We start from the raw sequence: 25,865 nt of genomic DNA on the forward strand, positions 1-25,865 counted from the left end.
AATCACTGAAGTAATGAATCTAAACAAGAAAACGAAGTAGAAGTGAAAAGCTTTTCTAATATATTTTTATATCTCTTTGCTCAGTTTTCCCCTTTAATGTCCCTCTCCATTATTATTCATAGTAATGTGCTCCTCGCTGAGCTTTATGATTTCCATTGTCATTCTTCCCTCTCCTCTCTGATTGCTTTTCATCGTCTCTTTGCGTTTACCCTATTTTCGTGACTCTCCTCTCTTTCTTCTCCCCGTACCATTATTTTGATCGTTTCTGAATCTTGAGATTGCTTCAATGCATGTGATCCCTCTCCTCAGCCTTCCCCTCCTAAATCTTAGAATCCTAATGCCGCAGGTGCTATGTCGGAAATCCATTTTTTTTATCCTCTGCCCCAAGGAAAATCAAAGAAGAAGAAAGCCCTGGTATTCTCTACTTGAATTCAGGAAGATTCAGATACCGAAAGCAATAGGAATGGGAAAGCGGAGCGGGCAATAGGTTTATGACTGAGCACTAGAGCCTGGAATAGCAGGAGGTTGGGAAATATGCCATGCAGAATTCCAATAAGTTGGCACTGCTTTCCCTTTCCATATGAAAAATGGAGAGGAAAAGCATGGGTGGACCAAGCGTTTTAACCGGAATCTAGTGACGGAGAAAGAAGAAAGATTTTTAAGCGCTAGATAGGGTCACAATTCAATAAAGATACTTGGCTGGATGGCGAAGCTGTGTTTGCTCTCCCAAATCGAGATCAAAGTCTTGCTTGACAGCGTGAGGAACTTTGAATGCTCCGTACAAAGGGTCATAGGGAGCTTTTGGAGGTCAGGGAGAAGTGTGTGTGGCCACTGTGCGCAAGCATTCTGTACAGCGATCTTGCTGAGGAGGTCCCCGGTCCCACCTCCATAAAGAAGATCTGGTGACTGCCCATTGTCTTGTTTTGGCTTGGAAGTCTCCTCAAAATAAGGCAAGTGAGTCAACGATCTCTGTAAGAGGAATTGGAAGATGGGGGTTCCATGGCGCACTGAGATGAAAGGCTGTCTTGGACGTGCGGCCCCTTATCCCTATCCCTTTGTTGATGAATCCCATGCAACGCGCCCTTGCTTGGATGAAAAAATGTCATAAGGGGGACTCGTTTCACTTGATTCGTTCCGTCGCACCCGCACTATTCCTAAATTTCTTTTCTGTTTCTATTTTGAAAAAAAGGTCGAACTCATTTCGTATAGAAAGAAAGATGTGTCGGGTTTGGATCGAGTGACACAGGAGGTGCTTCTGCGTGGCACTCTTTTTAATGGGCTTTACCGTCTTTCTTTACCTTCAGAACACAAAGCTTTGCTTGGCGAAATAACTCCTGCCTATATTTGGCATCTCATCTACTTAATTTAATGACATTCCATATCTCAGGAAGGAAAAAAAGCGAATGGAATTTCAGTCAAGTCTTTTTTTCTGCTTTATCCTTCTCTCAATCAAAGAAAGGGAATGCAGATGTTCTGTCGCCCTCTCTTCGTATGCCACCAGCCTTCCTCTCAAAACCATACTGATCCGATCTTGCGCAGATAGGTAGGGACGATCCCTCCAGTAACCATGCCTAAAATCATAAGCTGACCCATTACTTCTGTAGGTGCCTCAATTCTTCCCATTTTCCTACTTATATAACTCTTTGGGGTCCATACCGCACTTGGGGACGGGATATGATTGCTTTCTTAAACAAACCTTTTAGAGCGTTGTCATCTTACCAGCACAGGACTCAATAGTAAGGACTGTCACTGCATTGATATCGCTCATGGATCGTGTTATACTTGGGAAGATCCGGCCCAAGGGGAAGTCTGTTATCCACAACCCAACCTTAGATGAGGGAGAAGTTCACGCTTGATCTTCGACCCAAGACAATGGAAGGGAGCTAAAGCCTTCTTCCTTTTTCAAATTCGTTTATATGGAGCAAAAAGAGGTCGTGTCATACCATTTATTCCGCCAAGAAGCATTCGTCTACGGCACTTAGAACGCCTCGACACATTTGTACTCACGCCTAGGACGGTCTTTCACACGGAAGTAAGATTAGAGAGTTTGATCATAGTTTGACCGTAGTAAAAAAGAAGTCCCTTTCTCATTTGCTTCCTGGTCATCTCTATAGAGATAGAAGAAAGAAGTCCCAAGCAAGGGTCATGCTATTTCTATTCTTTTCACTATTGTTATTCCCTATTTCCTTAACTGATCTTGAGTTGTACCGAAACAACAGAAATATGGTCTCTCATAAATTGATTTCTTTCATCACTGTTCTTAAATCAATCCGTGTCAGGTACAGAGCCAATCTTCACATCCCATAGGTAAAACAAGTCGCTTTATGGGCTCCTCGTGAAACTACAACCTTTCTGAAGCCCTAGTCAAAAAGTTGTGCGAAACCTCAATTGGTAAGAGGAGTAAACACCTATTCTTTGGCCATTCAAAACATCGAATTGGTTGGCTCGCTCAACCTCTCGAACCGGGACAAAACTTCCCAGCGTTGCATTCACCGCCTAGCCTCGTCCAACATGACTGTAAGGCACGTTTTGCATGCCTTTAAAGTGTACCCCCTCGGAGGTATCAAAAAGTGCGAGAAATCGCATTGATGACTAATAAAGTAGGGTTTTCACTCGTGTGGGTTCGCCCACCTTCCCTTCAGCAGCTCTCCCTGGACACCCTATACTAAACTGAGGAATTACTTAAGCTCCTGGCTTTTTTTCCGACAACTCAAAGCCGCTGCACCGACAGATAACATGCCGTGGATCTTATGTGGCGCTAAAACTTCATGATAGATCAAATCCTGATTACGACTGGAGAGGGACGTTGATGTTCCAAACATTGGGTTCAAGAGCTCGGTTTGATAGACATAAACCTCAGTGATCGGCTTTACACCAGGAAGGAGCAATGAGATAAACTCACCCCCCATGGCGAGACTAGACAGATTCATGGCCTCCTGCTTGAACATTGTCCCAAAAACAACGGTCACACCCTTGCCAAACACCTCCTCAGCTGACGATAATATATCGGACATTGGACTGCAGGGCCTTAGTTGGCCAAGTATGTTTTGTATATAAGGATCCATGGTCTTATCAAACTCCAATTACCAAATGGTACATACAGGAGTTGTTGCATAAAAGGAAGTACCATTGCCACCAGTGATCTTTAAAAGTGATAAACTAAACTCATCACGTTAGGAGAATCCTCTAAACTTAATATAATAGGCTCACTTTATCACTATAAACTTTTTAGTGATGACCAAATAACGAAAACACTTCGTTGAATGACGTGTTGTTAAAGAAAATAGCTGCGTCGCCCCCCTTCAAGACAGGAAACTATAGACAGGTACCTGAGGTGCCCTGCTGAGAGAAGAATTTGTCAACAATCAAGCACTTGAGCTTGCAAGAATAAATATATGATGTCTATGCTATTATTGGGATAAAATGAATCAAAAAAGCAGCAGAATACGAGAAGGATTTCTTTTCTTAAAGGGTGTATACATTAGAGTGTACCTGCTTGGTAGGCATGAAATCACTGACAAAGAGTTGCCTAGCTCCGATGAGCTTGCAAGCATAATTTGGAATTTCATAGAAGCGGGCATAGCTAGGGGTGAACCACGAGAAGTTAGAGCAATTAATGGGTAGGTATCGTAAACATCCTGAGTGTATCACGGCATTGAAGCAGAAGAAACAGAAATGTTTTCCTTTCTTTCGCATTTGATTTGCATGCCCCCTGTAGATTTGACCCGGAGCCAATGCCAGTCTTTTTTGCGATCAAATGCACTTGAGCTAGTCACTAAGTAAGGCGACAGCACCAAAAGATGTGCATGTGTCATTAGGCCATTGGATTACTCAACAAAAAGTGAAGTGCCAAACGATGAAGAAGAACACTTGAAACCAGGCACTGAACCCTAAATGCTTCGCCTGGCTAACCAGATAGATTACTTCTATCTGCTAGCTTGCCCTAAGAAAAACAACAGTTCCACAGATATCTCCAGTGCTTTTCTATTCGAAACACAAGGGCGCTAAGCAAAGAGAATTTCAATTAACGAACAGTAGGTGCTTTTTCTTCCTTGGCCCATCTCAGTGATATGTAGGCTCTCAGCCCTTACTTGAATCATCCGTCCTCCCTACAGAAAGAAAGCGATTTTATGCCCTCCCGAAGGAAAACGTTTGGGCCGGCTGGAGCTCGACACGGAGCAAAATGTAGATGATCTCCGCAAATGGGCGAGGTAGGAGGACGTGGTTGGAAGTTTTTTGACACGAGGCCTTGCGCAAAAGACGAGTACTTCAGAGCCCACCAGGAAAAGGATATTGGTTCGCATCTCTATATTGATCCGCGGCGCTTCTATGAAGTTTTCCTTGTCTCCGATTTCAAAGCTGAATGGATGACTGAATCTGTCGAAGCATCATTCGATATTTGCAGATTGACGTAATGCTATGAGGAGTTAGAGTCTTCTGCGGGAAAGACATTTATTGTAGAGTTTTGTAGATCTTTTTGCTCTACTTTTTCTAGTATTCCTTACATAAGATCTCGGAAGAGCCGATGTTTCCTTCCGTTCCCGGTAAATAGGAATTCTATATCCTCTAGCTCTTCGTGACCTGTTGTGTCTGCCCTCGACTTAGCCGTCATAGAATAGAAAGGTTTCTAACCGTTGAAAAGGATACTTCTAAACGTTAAGGGGCGCTCAACCTTCCACTCAAATCCTTTTTACCAGAAGGGAGCTCGCCTGCCACGACATATAAGGGAAAAGGCAATGTGTGGAACTAGATCAAGTTTGATCTGCCACTTACACTGGAAGGGCAAGAACTAATGCTTATGCGTATTCTTCCACGGCATATAGAAGGTTAACTACTCCAACTCGATGGCTGAGAGAAAAGTGAAATCCTAGCTTTCCCTAGAATCAGCTCTTTACTATCCTGCCCCAGGGGGTTTTTCGGAGACATTGAACCCTAGATTTAGAAGCTTTCCCAAACAAACCTTTTGACCAGGAAAAGGCATACCAAAGATTTTTGGAAAGACACATTGAAATGGAAGCTCTCGAACCTATTCCGAAGTAAGTTTAGGATGAGGTTTCCGATCCGGTTGGTGTTCCGACATCCCGAATCGAGGTGGCTCTAAACTCAGGTTTGCCTACCTCTCTAGTTACAGAGGGAGGAGAGGGGCTTCGTCTTTTTAGGTCTCTGAAAAGCCAGTTGACATGTGCGATCCAATCAAGGAGGCAGTACTTCTGCCTGAGTTCCTCTGGATCCTACTCGTCGGGATTACCGTGCTCCCGCAGGTTGTTCACCATGCGTTCCATAGCACTTTGACTTTATATCTTTTACCATCTTGGAATCATGTAGATGTAGATTGCTTTCATCGCAGGGTCATTCCTGAAGGTGGCTTGTACCAGCTCTTCGTCATCATAAATAGCAAGCCACTCCTTGTTTATTACTCCGCTTTTTCACTCTCTCATTCTTAGTTAACCATTTCATTCTATTGAATCTGTGGTACTTTGAGTTTTGAACAATAGTTCGAATTTATTATTAAGCGATCCCCCGCTTTTTGACTTCTTTCTCTCTTTCCTTGGAAAGAACAGTTGTTTATTAAGGCCGCTTTTCTAGAATCTACTTTGAAAGTGGAAAATAGGTCTCTTCTTCAATGAAGGCAGAACTATTCACTAAGCCAACAGGTTAGCGAAGGAACTTTTTCCGGTCTTGCTGCTTTAAAGCGAACGAGTCTTCCTTATTCCTATGGTCATTAGAATAACCTATTCATCCTCTTGGCCACTCTGAACTCATAGGTAGCTGTGGTTCGGTTTACCTTCTTTCGCTTTGCCTTGGGTTCGGTGGTAGTAATAGTCCTTCTTTAGCTCGCTCCTCCTTTCTTGGGTTCCCTAACTGTCTGCTATTGCTAAAGCTCAACCTATGCCTCCGGCAAAGGCAAGACGGAAAGCAAGCTAGTGGAATGCAACCAACAACAAGAAGCCCTCAGGTCATGAGAAAAAGGTATGGATCCCTATTCCTTTCTTTTTATCCGACTGGAAGCAGTGGAAGAACTTCTTGATACTTTTTTCTCCTCTAACATAAACCCGTCAATTGATACATACAAGCCGCATATATCATCTATACTATCTATCCTTCTCTCTCTTCTAGAGTCAATCTAGTATTCTTCTTCTTAGAACTTGAAACAAGGTCCATCGCAATACCCAAGAAGTAGTGGCAATTCTCTTCCCTTTGCTGCACCTTGTGCTATATATCGAGTGGACCCTAACCTATATCTACTTGCTTCGGCCTTTAGATATCTGCATTCTCTGCTGTATCCACCTTGACTTGGTATTCAGTGCTCTGTTCTAGAAGTCTGTAACACCTGACCTCGAACTCCATTGGCTCCTTACGGGATAAGAAGATAGATTGTACATTCGATTTTCCAAAACGTGAGTGGTTTGAAGCATGTTTCAGTGAAGGAGATGATGATCGTAAAAGGAAACTGGAAAGCAAAGCGAAACGGAAGAGATCAAAAGCGATTGAAGTGACTAGTTGGAAGTTCCTGAAAGCAGGGAAAGCGATAGTTGACTTTTCTTGAGAAGTAGGGACCCAAGAATGACAAGTGGACTAGTATTCATAGGGGCCTTTTCTTTCGAGAAGGCTTACCGGATACTATGCTGGCCCCAATGCGAGGTAGTTTCCCTGCTTGTAAGATCCTGATTGCCTTTATGCTTGAGTTTCAGCATTCCTTTACTCCAGTCAACTGTCATTTGACCAAAACTTGACAACCAGTCAATGCCTAAAATAAGATCATAACCTTGTACATCAAGCACCCTAACTTCTGTTTCAAATTCCAGGTTTTGTAACTTGAATTGAAGGTTGTCACATTTGGTACTGGTCAATAACTTACGGCGAGACGAGCAGCAAAAAAATAAAAAGAACATTAATAGGTGGAAGTCTTCGAAACTTACTTGTCAGTTCGGTTGTGCCTTGATACCTATCTATAGCTTTCCTAGCGACTTTGTTTACTCATCGCTAGTAAGACTGTCTGCTGATCCCAGGAGATCAGGACTCGTACAAGTATCTGACGTGATTAGGCGGGGACAGGATTCGAACCTGCAGTCTTCAGGTCATGAGCCTGATGAGTTGACCAATTCCTCTACCCCGCTTTAGTCTAAACCTTTCATTAACATACAGAAAATAGAGTTCGATGCCAGGCGGATACTTGACATGTTCCCCTCGGGATACCTTCTTCTTACATAAGCATCTGTCTCTGAGGTTGACATAACAGATCTAGCTAATGATACAGGAACCGTTGGCCAGATGAAAGGAAGCAGGCAAGTCGATTGATCAAGGAGAAAACCTTGATCTTTCCTTTACCCCTAGATTTCGGATTATCCGGAAGGAGCACGAGGAGATTTGGCACATCAGCACGCATTCCTACTACTTGTTAAAACAAACTGCTATCATGGCGAAGCTCTACTAAGCTATATCAATAGGCTCCGCTCCTTTCCTGGACTGGACTGAAACTAATAGGCTGCTTCCTCGTCTGTACTTCAACTAGGAGGTTGTTGATATCACTCTAGATTCTCGAAAGGATATTGGATTGATTTCAAATCAAGGAAACTATTGAAATCGGGTAGCGAACCTATTGTTCCTTATTCTTTTGTCCTCCTCGGCTCTAGTTGAACAATGCACACACCCCGCTTTAGCTGCACATAATAAGGTGATCCGTGAGGCGGCTAGCTATTAGTTAGTGCGATGCGAAGTTCAGTAGCAGACCAGAAACAAATATCGACTTCTACTCTCCAAAGCAGACCAGAAACTAGTATCGACTTATCCTCGGGGGGAAGAAGTCTTCATTGGGCCCATTGTCAAATAGCTCTGAGGAAAAGGCTGCACTGAACTAGAAACCACTAGGTTCGCCTTGCCCGGGAGGACTTGATCTTCTTGATTCAGCAGATCAACGCATCCCACTATCTGAAAGAAAAGAAGGAACGCAACCTTTCTCTTCTCCAGAACTGGACGGGGAGAGTAGTATCCTGCACTAACCAATTAGAAGCAAGAGCTATGGGCATACTTAACTAGAACTCCCTCTTACTTAACTTCACTAACCAGCCCTAACTTAATGGAACTTACCTTAGTACACTATTTCTATTATACAGAGCAAGAGAAAGAAAACGATCTTCTTATCTTATCAATCCTAAGCAGGAAAGTCCTGTTAGTGAGTGGTAAAACAATAGATCCGACTAAACTAGTCCTCGTAGATTCAAGTAGTGGATCGGTACAATGGTTGTCTTCTCCTTTTGTCCGTAACAGGTCCAAAACTCAAGACTTTGCGCACCCACCATTCACTAAATTAAGGAAGAGAAGCGGGTTGTGAAGCCCCTACTTTGAAGGGGCTATTCTGCCCTGACTTTTTGTCACTCATACACGAAGTCAGTAGTGAAACGGGTTCCCCTACCGTAATCTTTCACTAGCCCCAATGGATACGCACATTCGATAGAATCATAGTTTCCCCTACTTTCAATTGCTAATCGACGATGAAGCTCTTTCCCCTTTCTTCGACCTCCTTCCTGATATCCCTTAACTAATACTTGCCCACCTCCTCTCATTGAGCACTGTCTTCAGCAAAAGCAGGTTTCTAGTTTGCTTTGTTTGCGGACAAGAAGGGAGAAGTGAACTACTGACTAAACCAGAACTCATACTAGCCCATTCCTTCCCAGAACTGCACCGACTACAAGATGTATGAACCTATCGATCCACTTGTAGGGCGGAGATTGTATTTATCTTTCCAGCGTTCAAAGCTCCAAGTGCTAGAATCAATGGATGCATGCCCAGCTCCAAATACAGATGCAAAGCCTCCAGACGGTGCTGATTCGGGAAGTAGTTGCGGTCACGTTTTCTTCTGGTGGATGGTATCGATCAGCGTTTGAAGGAAGCTCTGTTTTCCTATCAGCATTAGTCAGCTTTCGAGTCCTTCAAGCGAGTGCCGCAGGGAAAGGAAGAGTATTTCATCATGGCCATTTATTAGGACTACTTGGATAAGTTAGGACAGTTTCTCTAAGGCCAGCTGTTGAGTTAGTCGGTTCATAGGTTGTCGTAAAATATGGGTGTAGGAAGCCTGGACTCTGATTACCGATTATGAAAGCGAGGACTCTTTTTCTCTCTCCCCATTAACGGAAAACTATCTTAACCTCCTTCAGCAAGTTCGTTATCTACAAGTAAGTTAGAGAATTCCTGTTGTCAAGCTAGTTATCTTATACAAGACTTTTCTAAGCGGCATCGTCCTGATTCAAGCTATTGATCAACCTTCACTTTCACTTCCCGAAGGGCGTTCGAAGCACCCAATCAAGGGTACTTCTCTCTAGCTTACAGAAACAATCACTTAGGCTGACGATGAGAAGTTTCGCCCCATGGCGAGTAAGATGTTTTCCAATCCATGGGAATGAAAGACATAGATAGCGAGCGGGCTACCCACTCTAAACCCACGCCAATCCTTACCATTGGTAACTCTAATTACAAGCCTAATTTGGAACAGAATACCGGTATTTTCTTTTGATTCAAGCACACGAGTCCGATCTCCGGTTAGTCAGATCCATGCATCGAAGATGGGAGCTAGCCAGGAACTAGATATGGTATTCTCTTTACTGCGCGCGATAGCTTAGTAAACTCTTTCCTGATCTGTTCTATTGGGCTCACTTCTGCTTATTCGCGTAGAGAGGCATATTTCATTCGATTTGGCTTTAGTTAGTACTTTTTTAGGGCAAGAGTAGGATTCAGGGAAGGAAGTGCTTGCCTTTCACCTGCTGATTGATTCTTATCTAAAACGATTATGCTTGGTCCTATGTAAATAAATGTCACATGCTATGTTTTTCTATGGCCTAGAAACGGCTTTATCCACCTGTTGTAGGGAATGCCTCAACGCATGTGTCTACCCACTCTTTTGTGTAATATGCTGGAACTCTCTCTCACCTCGAAATGCCATTTATAGATAGTTAGAATGTGCTTGCTGATATCGAAACACTCCTGGGGACGCCTGACCAACTTGAGATGCTCTTGTAGAAAGAACTCTATTTTGATCTAATCACCGGAACAGCAGCTTTAGGGCAGTATCCCACAGCTGGCTAATAAATATGCCTTTGCAGTCGTTATGAGCGATATCTTGGCGTACCATTAAAGGGAGTCAGTGGGCACCGTAAGTAGTAATCGAGAACTTGATGAACATACCAACCAGTATGTGAATCCGTAAGTGGAGGTTTTTTAGGCTATATCTAGCTTTCCCTGCCTGGTGAGCCTAGTCTTTCCATGATTTCAGTTCAGAAGGACTATCTGAATGCCATATACCAATCTCAATCCTCCAGCTAATAACCTATCACACACAGTGTGATATCTCCCTTTTCTCCATCTGCAGAAACTCCCTTCCCTATGTGACTTCAGCTTTCACCGGATGCGGAATTCTCGTTTTGTCCTTGGCTTATTCTTTCTCATGTCTCTATATAGGTATTCTTGTCTCTCTGCTCTGTTGAGCCTTGTTGCCATTTCTTATCTCCGGCTATGTGCCCAGCCCACCCGATCCTATTGACCAGTGCTGTCTGACCGAAAGGGAAAGATTGGGGAGAATACCTTGAGCTTGCCTTTTCCTTGGATACTCAATGGATTTCCCACGGCATTAAGGATTTCCTGTTTCCCCGATCCACCAGCTACGTTCGCACACTTCCAAATAGTAAATGCTCCCGCGGTTGGAGTTGAGACTTTCTTATCCCTCTTGTTACGACGGATCGAGCATATGATTCTTTTCTTGATTGAAATCATTCACTTTTCCTTGAAATCGTCACAAAGTAATTGGAAGAAGAAGTGCTTGAGAAGCTCATGGATATATTCTATGGTGGCTTCTCCAATAGTTCGAGCCATAGCTTCATTTCATTGTTTCTATAATTTTCTTCACTTTATCATTGCCCTCAAGTACAAGTAATTTCTGACAAACTTTCTTTCCCATGGTTCGGGTGGGCACGGATATGGATGGCAGGACAGGAGTGAAGATCCCTCAGCTAAGGGCTAGACCGGACGTTTCACTGTCTGATGACGAGTGGCACACAAATCAACCTGAGAAGGATTCTGCTATGTCAAAAGTGTTTATATAAACGAATTGTTTAACGCCAAGATGCCAATAGCAATGATGGATAAAGCAACTCCCACGAGTAGGGCTCGAAAGCCGGGGACTCTCCTGGCAAAGAATCTGAACGATCTGAGTTCTTTTCTGAGAAAGAAGAAGATGCAAGGCATGGATCCAAGCCTGAAGGCGACGTGGAGTGTTATTATTATCGTTACTCCAGAGAATGGGAGGCACTCTCTTCTTGCAAAATGCAGTTATGAAATCTTTAATCTAGATGATTCTGGTTGAAGGGGACGATGCAGCCTAGCGGTTACGAACTTTTTGTTCGATTCAAAGGATTTCCACTTGAGTAAAGCTATGGTGGGAAATAAACTACCAATTAGGCAATGCGCGTCTCTATTTCTTGAATTCTCTGGTCTAGGCAACCCGAAAGCGTTGTTTAACAAAGACAAGTCTGAATTTGAAACGCAATCCGGCAGAGAAAATAAACTTAAGTAACCACCAGTTGAAACTGAGCGAGGATGCCTCTCCTAATGGAAGTTACGGGCTCAAACAATACCTAATGGTAGGCAACTTTGCTACCCGAGCATCTCTTTCTTATTAAGAACGACATAAATGTTTATTTTCTACTCTCGGGAGTAGGTAAGGGGGACTATGCCCAATAAAATAGGGACTACGGTAGGCATGAAATGAAACTTCTTATCTTAGGTACGGAATTCCTCCACATTAAGACACCAACCTGCCCTTGACAAGTCAATAATCAATCACTAGATTTAGGATCACAAGCCGATGCGATGCTTCACGTCGAAATGGGTTAGTCTGCATCTGAGAGACCCCGCCTAGCTCTAAAATGGTTTCAACCTTTCCTCGACCTCATGGAATGAACTAACTCATATGCAGTGAGCATATTATCATAGACATCCCTCACGATAGCGAACTTGAAGAAGAAGCTGTTTCGACATCTACTTTATCCCAAGTGCAATAATGCTCCAAGTACGGGTTTTCGAATTCATTCCTCGCTGACCGCGCGTCATCTTCAGTTCACGATTGAGGCTCAGATGGAGACTGATGAGATACAGGCTCTGGCTAAGGTTGACATCCAGGCTCTGGACAAGCGATAAGAGATACTTTCTGAAGGATCCAGCTAAGAAAATGAAATGGGTTAGTGGGAACAAGCAGCTAAAGCGCAAAGGTAAGGATGAGCTCGAAAAGTGCAAACTTGAATGATAGCTAGTGGTGGATTGAGACTTTTGAGCTTCTCCATCGATCACTTTTGCGGAAGCTGAGTCCTTTCTTTTTAAGCAAGTTCAAATCCAGCAAAAAACGAGTATCAATCTGTCCCAAGTGCGGACAGGAGAAGCCAGGTCGGATTACGACATTGAATTGAATTGAGTGGCCCCTTCCCTTCGCATCACAGCATCAACCCTGATCACCTCACTTTACGTCAATATTGGTGAGCATGCCACAAGATGTACGATTTGATTGGTTACTCAAGTGTCTAAGTGTAAGTTTCAAGTATTCTTCTTATGATAGACTGAAGGCTTATCGGCGCGCGAAGGTTCTCTGGATTGGTTGTGGTGAGCGCTGGGCGAAGGATTGTCAGTGTAAAGCTACTGTTCAACTCCATGTTGTTCAGGAAATGGTGGAATTATCGCGGAGTACTGCTGCAGGCTATTCTATGTTACAGGACCATGATGACTCTGCTTCGGATCTAAGGGTCCTCTCCGCTGAAGCTAATCAGAAATCTCCTGCACTCCGTTCCATTCAGTTAGCTTGCTCAGTAGTCCATAATTTGTATGTTACCCTCTTTTCTTGGTCGACTCGGGCAGCACTCATTCCTTTTTGAATGCATCATTGGCATCTCATATTGAAGCTAAAATTGTCATCTCCTGAATCTGTGCGTGCAGGCAGCATCAATTTATCACCTAATGGTATCTTTGTTCTACCGGCACATACATTTCGATTTCCTTGGTCAACGGAAGTCACCTTTTCTTTTTCCTTGTTTTCGTCATGCGTCGATTCAACATTCGTTGGACTTTGTAGCTTCAAGGACGTAGTCATCCTCTCAAGATTCTAGTCATGATATTGCTTAAAAAGAAGCCCGACTTACCTATATTATCAAAGGACCCAGTCGAGCCCTAACTAGAAAAGTGCATGGGTGACCAAATTTAGGACAAAGTAGGCGCGGAAGATCCACATGCAACGAAACATCCCTCACGAGTTCCAAACCTGACCTTCTTTAAGCTGCTTCGACTACGGGAACCACAAGGAAAACGGAACACGAGCGGGAATGTGGGACTGGGTCCTTCCATATAGTTGGCTTGATGGCCCTTGTGGACAGAGTCTGTTCTCATTAGAGAATTGACCTTAGAACTTTGTGATCAAGACCCGTGGTTAGTCCAGTAGAAACTTGATCTCCGGAAAGGAGGTCCGCTTATTTACTTATCTGAAAAAGCAAAAGGTAGGTAGGCTGTTTCAGAGAAGAGTACGTGGGTTTTCACATAGCCGGATATGAAAAGAGACCCTAATGAGCAGCTTTTTTTTTATTCGTAAACCCTTCTTTCTGTGCTTATGGAATCAGCCAGTGGCAGGTCTTGGCGATTGAATTCATCCCGTTTTACTTTGTTGAGTGCGATCTGGTATTGACTTGCCCTTATTTTCCATCGATCGGGTAGTTAGTTAGGTCCCGCGGACAAGAAGTCCTATATACTGAAATAAGAGGGACTCCTTCCAGGCATCGCCGTTAAGGTGCTCTTTTGATAGATTTCTATACCTTCCCCTCCCTTTCCTCTGTATCCGGGCCTACGCGAACAGCTGCTTGCTTATCGAAGAAGTCTGCTCACATGATTGGAATATGGCTCCCGTATGCATGCTATTCTGGGACTGAGGAATGCCTTTCTATGGTGGACCCTGAGGTCGGACTCTTGCTGCTTGATTCAAAACCGGATTCAATAGCAGCAACATATTGATGATGGTGCCTGAACTACCTATTCTATTACCTTTTGGGAAGCCCCAAAGCCACATCAAGCCCTATGCTATGGGTCAAGGTACTCTCGAGACCGTCTGGATTGAAGACTATCAAGCACCGTAGGTGGTACCAGCATTCCCTGTCGATAGGGCATTCCAATCTCTGGGTAGCTGCCCGCCCTACTTCATTCCTATCTCCTTCGGCGTCAGCCCCATGTACCCCCTTAAACTAACCACTTGAATTGATCAGGATTTGTTAGGTTGAGTGCATTTTCTTCCAAATCCAGTCAATTTCAAGAAAAGTATCGAAAAATCCCGGGGTTAGGCACCTTTTTTCAGTGAAATCTTGTTTTTTTCCCGCATTAATTAGTTCTGGGAGAATCCTTGCTTCCTCAATGCTCTTGCCTTCGCGGTCCTATTAAAAGAGACACAAGAGGTTTTAGCACCGGCATCTTTGGATCAAAAGATCATTCCATCCTAGAACCAACACGACGACTTCTCCTTGCCCGATTTGAAATGGTGATGAATATGAAATTAGGAATATATATGGACAGATGAATTATGCGTCATGGAATCCGGATCATTAAAGAGGTAGTGTAGACAGTTGTCTAAGTGTGATCTTCTTATATCCCCACGAACTGTTCAGCTTGATAGACCCAAGGGGAAATAGAATCTCGAAAGGACCTTTCTTGTCCGTAGCCCCGTTGGAATCGAGGGCTTGATATCTCATTGGCATGACTAATTGATGAGGCCGACTGCCTAAGTAGTACTCACGAGGTCCTTGATTTCTTGTTAGTCTGTATCTTTCTCTTTAATAGTATGGTATCCAGGTTCACCTATTTTTTTTCCGTTGTTGCTCTTCAGAAAACGCGTATAGTAAGTAGTCTTCGTCGATGGGACAAACGCTCCAGTGTATGCGTTACGAGGCAACTAGCATTTTGTCATGGAAGTTCGTGAAAGAATGTTCTTGTTTTTCGTTGGAAAAACCAACGCCGACGTCAAGATCAGTCTCCTTTCCTTTCTCTTTTCGGGAGCAGAGCTGAAAAAGATGGGAAAATAAAAAAAAATGATTCAGAGTTCATTATCATGTCGATTCCTCACAATCGCTCTTTGTGATGCTGCGGAACCATGGCAATTAGGATCTCAAGACGCAGCAACACCTATGATGCAAGGAATCATTGACTTACATCACGATATCTTTTTCTTCCTCATTCTTATTTTGGTTTTCGTATCACGGATGTTGGTTCGCGCTTTATGGCATTTCAACGAGCAAACTAATCCAATCCCACAAAGGATTGTTCATGGAACTACTATCGAAATTATTCGGACCATATTTCCAAGTGTCATTCTTTTGTTCATTGCTATACCATCGTTTGCTCTGTTATACTCAATGGACGGGGTATTAGTAGATCCAGCCATTACTATCAAAGCTATTGGACATCAATGGTATCGGAGTGCGCCTCTTAACGAGGGTGATTTAAGTGCAACGAAATGTACCGGTGGTTCGCGAAGCATCTGGCTTACCGGTCATCTCCCATTCCCGTCGTCGAGAGACTAAAAGAACTATAGCATGCCAGAAACGGGGAGTTGAGGTGGTTAGACCTATACCCCGAAATGCTCCCAGCATAGGAGCCTATGGTTCCATTCTTGTTATTGCTGGAGGTACACATACCTCTTCTCGGTGTGGTGGAGCGATATACGAAAAATAGATGCTAAGCCTGCAATGTCCGATAACGGGGCTTCAGTAGTGAATCTATCGGCACCACAGCAGTGGCATACAACTTTGGACCTAAGGGCTGGTCCCGTTACCTTTCGGAATGGGGGATCCCCGTTGGCAACAACCACGGTAGTAGTTGCGGAACTACTGGGCCAAGAGAGGACAACCTGTTGTTCCTGCTCCTCCTTCTTCGCTTCGGGGACGGAGGTCCTACGGTAGGTAAGAGCACGCACAAGCACTTGACCGAAGGGGACCAGCGCTTCTACTCCTCCACCGAGGAGCCGTTCTTGCGAGAAGCAAGGGATGTCGTGAACGGTGGGAGGTCAAAGAAAGAGAATTGACCTCTGAATACAGTGATCCTATGATCTAGATAGACTCCGTCCTTTTTTTTTTAGATAAGGGTGACTCAAGAAATTGGGGGTGGGACCTGCTGGCATAATGCAGGCTGGAACGTGGGAATTCGAGGTCTCATGAACGAGTTTTTTTTCGTGGACAAACATACTTTCCGGTCTTTTTTATGGATCCTTTTAGATCTACGGGCCGGCCGTTCACATGAGCATAGGGAATCTATACTCGAGCCTTCGACTTGGCCCCTGGCAGGATAGGTGAGGAATCACTCTTGAGATCTGATCTATTGGGGCCTACAACTTCGCCAAAGCCGACTAGCATCCCTTTCCGTGGTGAACTGGCCGTCCCATACCTTCATTTTGTCTCATGTGTGTTGAACATTGTCTTCCTCGGTTCCAGCTTCACTGATGTAGGTAGGGCTGGGCGAGAAAGGGTCCCCTCTTGCCTATTAGTAAGCGGGCCTTCGATTCCACCGGGGTCTTACGGTCTCATAGAGGGGGGAGAACTACCTAACTAAAGAAGAATAGTGCTCTTTATAAATAAGAGTAGGCGTGGAGAGCTTTTTGCGGGGAAACTTGCAAGTCAAGTTTGGGGGGAGGCGGGCGTCGACCCAACCTTATGAGTATTCGGACTATAACAGTTCCGATGAACAGTCACTCACTTTTGACAGTTATACGATTCCAGAAGATGATCCAGAATTGGGTCAATCACGTTTATTAGAAGTTGACAATAGAGTGGTTGTACCAGCCAAAACTCATCTACGTATGATTGTAACACCCGCTGATGTACCTCATAGTTGGGCTGTACCTTCCTCAGGTGTCAAATGTGATGCTGTACCTGGTCGTTCAAATCTTACCTCCATCTCGGTACAACGAGAAGGAGTTTACTATGGTCAGTGCAGTGAGATTCGTGGAACTAATCATGCCTTTACGCCTATCGTCGTAGAAGCAGTGACTTTGAAAGATTATGCGGATTGGGTATCCAATCAATTAATCCTCCAAACCAACTAAACCGGGGAAGCTGAAGCGGAAATGCAATTCTCGGGTGAGGGAAGGGGGAAGCTCCAGGAAGGCTTCGCTCGCTCGCTCAAAAAGCTCTAACGCTCGTTTACGAGTGGAGTGCATAAGCCCTTATTGAAGTAGGGTGAGGCCTTACTACACGAGCTCGTAAGTCAAGCACGGAACGAGCCTTGTCTACGAAGCTTCGCTTCATCATCTTGCTTGCTTCTGGCGAAGCTTAACGCACTATAACATAGGCATGCATGATGGTATGGTAGGAAGACTCCTTTTAAGGCCGACCACTACATAGGAGCGATAGGAAGCCAAGCCGTCAAAAGGAAAGGCGAGCAGCCCTTATTGCAATAGCAAACGGCCTACTTATAGCCCTATTTATACCCTTTCTCGGGGACTTCAACGGGCCTTACAAGCTCAATAAATTGCAATTCTTCACCTTTTCCTCAGACAGTGGGAATGCATTTTCTTACTTGATTGACATTGACAGATATGTGTACCACACCGAACAAGCAATATGTCATATGCTTGATGTACCAGCCAAGCCAGCTCTTTTTTTCTCAGTTCCCTTATCCTTAGCGCAAAAGTAAAAAGAAAATGAAAGAGAGTTTGTATTTGCAAATGAAAATGAATATGGATCTAAATAAATTAGATAATCAATAAATAAGAATTGGAATAATAGAAAAAATATCCTTCGCCCCTTATCTCTTCATCATCGTCGGTTCCGTCACTTGTGGTATTCGTTTAGAATCTTGTTGACCCTACTCGCTTACTCCTATTTTCCTTATTTCTTTTTCTACATAATTAATTAGAACTTTCTTGAAAGAATGGGGTTCTCTCTGGGGGGGCGCACCCTCTCTTCCTTTTTGAGAAAGATGGGCTTGTTTTTTTTTTCAATAAGTTCTATTGCTTTGACACATTTAGTATATAACATAATATATATAAGAAAAGTACTAAAGGCGAAGGGCATTCTGTTGTACAGCTACTTTGGTATAGTTACAAAGGTAACCGGTAGGTGACTGTTGAATCGACAGTAGTTACGAAAGGGGGAAATAGCTCAGTTGGTTAGAGTGCTGGTCTGTCACGCCAGAAGTCGCGGGTTCGAACCCCGTTTTCCCCGCCCGATCTTTCTTTCTTCCCGAGGTCATACCTCTGCCACTTTACCCTGAGTTTCACTAAGGCATATAACCCCATTCGGGTAAGAGGAGCAAGCAGTGGGGAACATCTATTTATATGCGTGTTAGCATCAACAGCATCTTTTTGAAAGTAAATTACATCGATCCTCGGTGCTAGGTACTCAGGTAAGTAAATCCTGAGGATAGAACTAGAGCAAGTAAGCTCATCGCACTATCAAGTCAGTCAGGAACTAGTCTGCCAAGCTTAAGAAGAAGTGAAAAGTAAGCAAGTTGTCATCTAGTGAGGGCTAAAAGACACGGAGAACATCCCCCCTCTATTTGCCAATAGCTTCCGCCTTCCTCTCTTTCATTTCATGTCGGTTCAGCCGAGCCAATAGATTCCATAGGCGGGTCAGTTATAGCTGTAGTAGCCTTTGATTAGGTCCTTTCAATAGACTTTCCGTAGCTATAATTCGATAGACTTTCCGTAGCTCAGTACTGCTGATCGTTGACGCCCGCAACTGTACTTACGGCTGTACTTGTGAAAAGAGATAGAGCCGTCTCGCTATGACTCAAAGATGGTCAAAAAGCTAATAGATGGGCCACAAAAGGTAGAGGAGAGGGGGTAAGAAGAGTAGACTTACTACTGGATACAAGATAGGGTATACAGCTAAAAGGGTGAGATAGAGGAATGAAATGAGCCAGTGAAACGGTCCACGACCACAAGTATTGAGCTATAACCATAAAACTTGGGGAGTGCCTCAAGAAAATCCATTGAAATAGAAGACCCAGGTTGTAATGGAACAGACAAAGGTTGAAGAAGACCAGCAGGAAGGGTGTGCTCACTCTTGTTGAGTTGACACACATTACAGTGAAGAACAAACTTGGAGGGAGAAAAATAAACCAGAAGGGACCCATTGTTTCTGTGCAAGTCGAACAATGATGGAAAAGCATCCAGTATGTAGCCGACATATGCCAACAACCCAAATGCACATATGCTAGTTAAGTTGAAACTCCTAAATTAAAGCGCAAGCAACAAAACTACTTTTTGGAAGGCGCGGAGCGTTGAAGAAGAGCATAGCTCGATTAACACAACTAGGGGCAATATGGTTCATTTTCCTAGAACACCACAACAAATGTCCCTACCAGCTGTTGCCAGTGAAGCTGAAACCATGGCTACCCCTCAACAAGCCTCTAGCTCTTATCCTAGGCCTGAACCGCCTGAACCTCCAATTACCGTACCATTGGTACTGAATACGACCACCACTCACACCTATTCCAGACCTTTAAACCCCTGACCACCTAGACCTCTAGTAGCAAAGCAACTAAAAGACCCAATCACAAAAATAACCCTCTCTATCCCCCTCAAAACCTTGGCACGAACACTTGTTTCCAGCCACCTATGGCCTTCCTCACAGCTCAAAACATGATAATATTAGACCTAATCCTGCACCTCCACCACCACAACCAAGACCCAATTCAATACCAAATATCCAATTTTCCCAACCAATACTTTTGCCCTATGCTGGAAATTCCATGAAACCAGAAGTGCCAATATATACTTACCTTAACCAACCGCTTCCAACTCAACAGCATGACCCGTACCAATACCTGCAAGAACAAAGGCCGCAAAATCAATATCAATATGGGCAGCAGATACATCAACCTCCTAGAGTTTATTTTCCAATATTTGAAGGGGCCAGGTCTTGGATACAAAAGTGTGAACATTACTTTTCGGTGTACCAAGTTACGGATTGGTACAAGGTAGAACTTTCGGCTATGCACCTTAGGGGGAGAGCTGAAAGCTGGTACAACAGTTTCTTAGTGAATAGGGGACAAGTATCTTGGCAAGAGTGAATTCAAGAGATTGTAGAGAGGTTTGAGGTAAGAAATGTGGTTGGTGTAGTTGATGAGTTTAATCACTTGAGGCAAAGAGGAAGCCTAGAAGAGTACAAGTCACACACAATTGGCAGAATTGAGGGCTGCCATGTTGAGGTGCAATCCCTATTACGATGACAACCTTTTTCGACAAAGTTTTCTTGGGGGTAAGGGTATTGTAAATAGAGATAGATGTTTCGTCCGGCTCTGAGAAACAATTCGGCAACCCCGCTCTTCCCTTTGCCTCTTCCACATCTATTTTGGAAACTTGATTCGGTTGAGTTTGAAGCAAGGATCTAATCAGATAACGCTTTGTTCTCCAATGAATGGAGGTGGAATAATTTCTTGAGATAGAGAAAGCTACATCTCGACTTTATTTAAACGAAAGAAAAAGGTTAGTCCTGCTCCTAGACTTCCAATTCCAAGTAGTAGTAACGGAAAGGAACAGGTTTAGGAGAACTTTTTTTATGTCTTTCTTATAGCGATCGCTGAAAGTCAGTCAATGCCCTGGCTTCAATGAATGAAGACCGATGGGCTACGAAGTGGAGATGATGTCGTCGTGTCATTGCTCGTGATGTCTTCACCAGGATTTGACTTACCAATGTGAAAGGTACCGTGCCAGTGGTTCTATCATTTAGATAGAGAGTGATCTTTCCTTCTTGTCGAAGAAAGATATGACGTTGGGAAGGGAAAGGGAGTAGAAACGTTTTCGTAGCCTTGGGGCGAAGGGCTGAGAGTTCCGTGATCCAGTTCTTTGAGCATACATAGGTTGAGGATGGAACTCCTATAGCAATCGATGTGGAAAAAGGCAACAGCCGAGAATACAAAGCAGAAAAAGCGAGTGAGATCTTGACTTTCTATTATCATACAACATAGAAGTATTTAATCAAATCAGAAAGAGCCCTGGGATTTGACCAAAACGGCATAATTGAAAGCTCTCGTCTCAGTCGCTCGCCTAAGAAAAGGTACCGGGTTGCTCCGTGATGACGAATAAGCAACCCAGCCCAATCCTTGCTTTCATAGAAAAAGGTGAATTTACTCGAATATTCGTTCAATGACTCAATATTTAGTAATCAAATCATGCGTTTGTTAGATCATTTAGTGAGAAATAAAACGAGAATAAAGAGAGAGTCCTCACCTCAATATCGACAACAATGACCTGGCAAGTGAAGTAAAGTAAAAGCAAAGTAGAGCCCGGTTGATGTCAAACGTTTTCAAATCTTACCCACCATATCCATTCATGCACGTTACTAGATGAAAAGTAAAAAATAAAGCAATGATGGTTTTTATCAGAGCCACTTTACAACCGGTTTAGCAACTTCTTCATGCCCCTACGAACGAAATATTTGGAGTTTGACAACTGGTTGACGCCGGTTGATACTCGAATGAATATATCGCCGGTAGATACTTGCTTTTCTAATGAGGTAGACACTTTTGCATGTTAAGGTTTCCACTTCAAACCATCCAGATTTACACTTCAATTTCTCGTTGTTGACACGGTTTACACTTGACTTCATTCAAACTGACACTTATGTATCTATCTAGGCGGGCGGGCACTTAACCAAACTCAGGTTGACACAAACTATACAAAAGTCTTAATTAGGGTGTTTTTTTCCGATCAACCCGAAACTCCGAACAGAACCGACCCTGACTAGACCTTTTCCCAAGCAACTCCGAATACTGGAAAATCTGAATGAAATTCGATAAGAGAAATCAGAGCATGTTTCTAAATTTGTGATAACTACTTATTTATGAGTGAGAAATGCTTCATGCGAGCACCCTTGGCGGCCTGCTTTTGAGACAGGGAGGCCATGCTCGTATCTATGCTTTTCATCATTGGTCTGGTCTACTCGTACCCCACCCCACAAGGTACATCTTCGACTACCGTGCTTCTTATCTTGACGCTATACATTCAGTTCAGTCAGTCCCAGAGACTTATCCTTCAGAAAAAGGTAATCCACCCATATTGGACTTTTCTTCACCTGGCCTCGCGGATTCAATACCGAATTCTCTTCGCATACCGGCCTGCTAATTCCGGGATTAGCTGTTCTCAATGACTGGTGGATGCCTCTTTTCTACCTTAGAAATCCTTTTTTTTTATGTACCTTCTCCCTCTCTACACCTTTTTTCCGCCTCGCCGCCCAGAAAGACCTATAGAAGAAGGAAGAATTCAATCCGTATACTCCAAGCGCCGTAACTATCGCACTTTCCAAGCAACCCTCCAATGAAGAAAGTGCAATTGAAACAATCAAGAACGGAAAAATAATTAGACTCCCTCGTCAATTGTTTGGATTGGAATTAGGCTCCTCTACTCTAGTCGTCCTCTTCTATTTCGGGCAGTAGCTCAGCCCGTTCCGGGCCTTCCTTTACTGAATCTATTAGTAGTTGCACTTTTCGACATATGCCTTTATTTAGGCATTGGTTGTAGGCATCCCCTTCTCTTCAAGGAATTTCTGCGCCCGGTTCCTGATCAAGTGTTGGAAAAACCGGAATATGATGCTTTCTACTTCAGCAGTAGGGTTGGCCTGAAGCCAGCCCATAGAATAGATACGGGCGTGTTCTACACAGGAGTTCTTGTAGAACATGTTCCAATCAAACCTCTTTCCCTTCGTCTCCGGTTTTCAATACGAACAAGTGTCATCCTCTTCTCCCATCGTTTGGATGGAATACCCACGTGGAGCTGACCTTCACTTTTCAGAGACAGGGGCAAGCCGATAATTTGTAGCCTCCCTGGTTGTTTTCTGGAAATTTCAGTAGAAGTGAAGCCCTGTAGGAGCTCCCTAAGGACTCTAGCTAAGACCTTTTTGAGACCCTGGGTGACTCGCGTGGACTTATCCCCTCTCGGTAAGCCGAAGACCATATCGTCTGCGTAGCGTGCGTAATAGAAGACTACGGCCCCATCCTCTCGGACCATTACCCTTTCAAGCTTGGCATCCAATATATGGAGATAGCAGTGAATGAGGACAGGTTCAATCGGGCTTCCGAGCGGTATTCCTCGCTTCTGGCACGTGTAACTCTTACCTTTTCTATCTACGTGTGGTTTTCATGAAAACCTATTTTATCAACCTATGGACTCCTTTCAATGACAGAGTCTTTGGAGCAAATTGGTTCAGGATTCTAAGGTTAGAAAAGAGTTACCACTCAAGGGAGGAACAGGATATGTGGAAGGCTATCCTGGTGGCTCAAGACTGACCGGTATACCTGGACCAGTCTATATTGAGCCATATTCATCAATTCGTCAGGCAATTTGGCCTCACACAATGTATCCCTGTTCCACCAGACGCTTAATCAACCCTGGAACACAAGAGAACCCTTCTTATCGAAGAGAATTGCGTATTAAACAGATGAGAGAAATAGCCCTAAATATGTGCATCGAGTAAGTCATTACCTTCTATTCGATCTCCAGTATCGCTCATCAAGTACTTGATCAGATTCCTCTTTTTTCTTGCAATTGCAAAGTGGTGGAAAAAATTTGTATTTCGGTCACCATGTCGTAGCCAATTGGCTCTGCCCCGCTGGAGCCATGCTACTTCTTCTTGTTCAAACAGGTTCTCGAGCAGCAGTCAAATTGACTTCCCCTGCTTGAGCGTAATGCCCGCCCCTGGTGTGGTGGAAAAAGCCTCGTTTTCTATTCCTTTTAAAGCTGCTGATGCGAGCTACCGAACAAACAAGATTAGTACAAAAAGCCACAACTAGCACTAGCTTTCGTGATTGCTTCTTTCTACCTTTCTCACTCCGGTAATTGCTCCTTCTCCAAAATATCACTACGGACAAGATGAGCTAATAGAAAAAGTTAGGGCAACAGATGATAGCGACTCGCCAGACTCGAACTGGCATAGGCGGATCGGATCAAACGAAATTAGCCTTTCTTCCATCAACAGGAATCGCTTTGATTTCGCAGTTCAAGAGGATGGTGGGGGCAACCTCTCTACATCTGCGGGCCGGTAGGCCAGCCAACTAACTCTTCAAATGAAGAACTGATTACTCCACATCTATGAACCTATCATTCCCCGCCCTTGCCCATTATTTCTTTTTGTATCACGCTAGGACTTTGCCTCTTTTTTTGAGGAAAAATATGGAAGTAGAATCTCCTCTCTTTTAGAGGCGTCTTCCAAATCCAATTTAAGATCAATGAGGTCTTTCAGAGAGCCGCTGCTCTTTCCATTAAATTCTAGGATCTCTTCGATCCTATGCGCAAAAGCAAGGTGTGAGCCCGCGACCCCTCGATCGCTCTCAGAGTCAATCGGCCCAAACCGGGTTATGAGCTCAACGAAAAAAAAAGTATTTTTAGAAATTGCCTGCAAAACCGCCTTGCGAGCGTTAGCGTCAGCGTCAGCGCCATCTCCCGATGGATATTTTTTGCGCATCTCCAATAGCGCCTTGGCCCTATTTTCTTCTTCGTCTATTGGGGAAGAAGAAGAGGTGGAGTAGCAGGCGGATCTCATCCCTCCTGCGGACTTCCCCGTACTCAAAGTGACTCTGAGAGATTGCGCTTCTCTACTAATCGCATTCTGTTCAAGAATCACTGTTTTCATGATCGAATGACGAAATAGATATACGAACTGTATAGGATCATTCGCTGGGATGGGATAAGTGATTCTTTTATAGGATTCCCATGGGATCGTAGAATCAACTAAGGATGGAATAGGTATTTGTGATCGATCAGCTTCCAGTATGACCGAAGACTTTCTATCTGCATTCAGAATAACCACACAATCAGGTTGTTGGTTCAACCCAAAATTGATCTTCTTCTTTCTTGAACGGAATTTTTTTTTATTTGCAAAAGAATTGGTCAAAAACGCCCCGATCTTCCATTGAGAATCATCGAAACAATGAGAATTCACATTTCTTAAATAGCTTCTTAAATAGCTCGCCATTTCTTCCGTTATCTCATAAATAAATAAATGATTGGTCTTTAAAAAGAAGGAACGGCCTTTTTGACGACTGGGAGATCCTATAAAATGAAGAGCGTTTCGTAAACAAATCAGTGTCTTGTCTGAATCGAGAATAGCAATTCCATTTCTTGAACCACGGATATAGACTTTGAAATGGTGATCAGCTACCCGACGGCCGAGATGTGCATTCGTACAAAGTAATTTAGTACAGACTATCGAAAGCATTGTCATTTTGCGATTTGAGTTCCGGAGATACAGGTGGTAAGTTATGGGTAATGCGGGGGAACTTTAAGACGAGATAGAATACCTAATATGGGAGTGGTTTAAGTGAGAGAATAGCTCCCTTACCAAACCAACTGAGCTATTTGCCATGTTTTTGACAAATGACCTAACTTTGATGTGATGTGCCCGGCTAGCCCGGATCATTCTTAGAGCAGTCGAGGTTACCGGAATTACGGCCTTCCGTACAAGAACTGGCACTATTGTAACTCGCTATGGGCCTCCTGCCTTCTCGAAAGAAACTGGCTTTTGAAGAAATTACTCTATTTTACGCATTTAGTTGAAGCGGATTCAAAGAGCTCTATCGAGCAAGGAAGGAGTATACTATACTGTAGCTGGATAAGCTAGATACCAAAACTTTGATAAAGATTGAGGCAACCCATTTGAGGAAGAACCGGACGGACCCCTGTGGAGATGGCATAAACAATCCTTTGACGAACTTTCTGGTTAACATAGAATCTATGAGTTTTTTATTCTAATTACTACTACTAACATTATTCAATCTGGTATCCAAGAATTTATTAAGCTCATCCCGCAAGCACATGTACACATCTTGGATTTGACCGTCTTAAGATGGAAGAAGATTCGTTC

The 25,865-nt window shown here is 43.7% G+C and overlaps 1 protein-coding gene and 2 non-coding genes across 3 annotated transcripts in view; 1 reads left to right on the forward strand and 2 right to left on the reverse strand.

Annotated features, from left to right (window-relative positions):
- The window catches only part of LOC120976931 (small ribosomal subunit protein uS2m-like), a 30,394-nt gene extending 5,168 nt beyond the window's left edge, over positions 1–25,226 (reverse strand). The window contains exon 1 of the mRNA XM_073506299.1: positions 1–25,226. This exon is cut by the window's left edge and continues 5,168 nt beyond it. Within this exon, the coding sequence (XP_073362400.1) occupies positions 24,144–25,226 (1,083 nt within the window). The 3' untranslated portion in view covers positions 1–24,143.
- On the reverse strand, positions 7,045–7,118 carry TRNAM-CAU (transfer RNA methionine (anticodon CAU)). Its single transcript has one exon. It is a non-coding gene; the product is annotated as a tRNA-Met (tRNA).
- On the forward strand, positions 18,154–18,227 carry TRNAD-GUC (transfer RNA aspartic acid (anticodon GUC)). Its single transcript has one exon. It is a non-coding gene; the product is annotated as a tRNA-Asp (tRNA).
- Positions 25,227–25,865: the final 639 nt, after the last annotated feature.

Source organism: Aegilops tauschii, unplaced genomic scaffold (genome assembly GCF_002575655.3).
Source record: "Aegilops tauschii subsp. strangulata cultivar AL8/78 unplaced genomic scaffold, Aet v6.0 ptg000770l_obj, whole genome shotgun sequence".
Lineage (NCBI taxonomy): Eukaryota > Viridiplantae > Streptophyta > Magnoliopsida > Poales > Poaceae > Aegilops > Aegilops tauschii.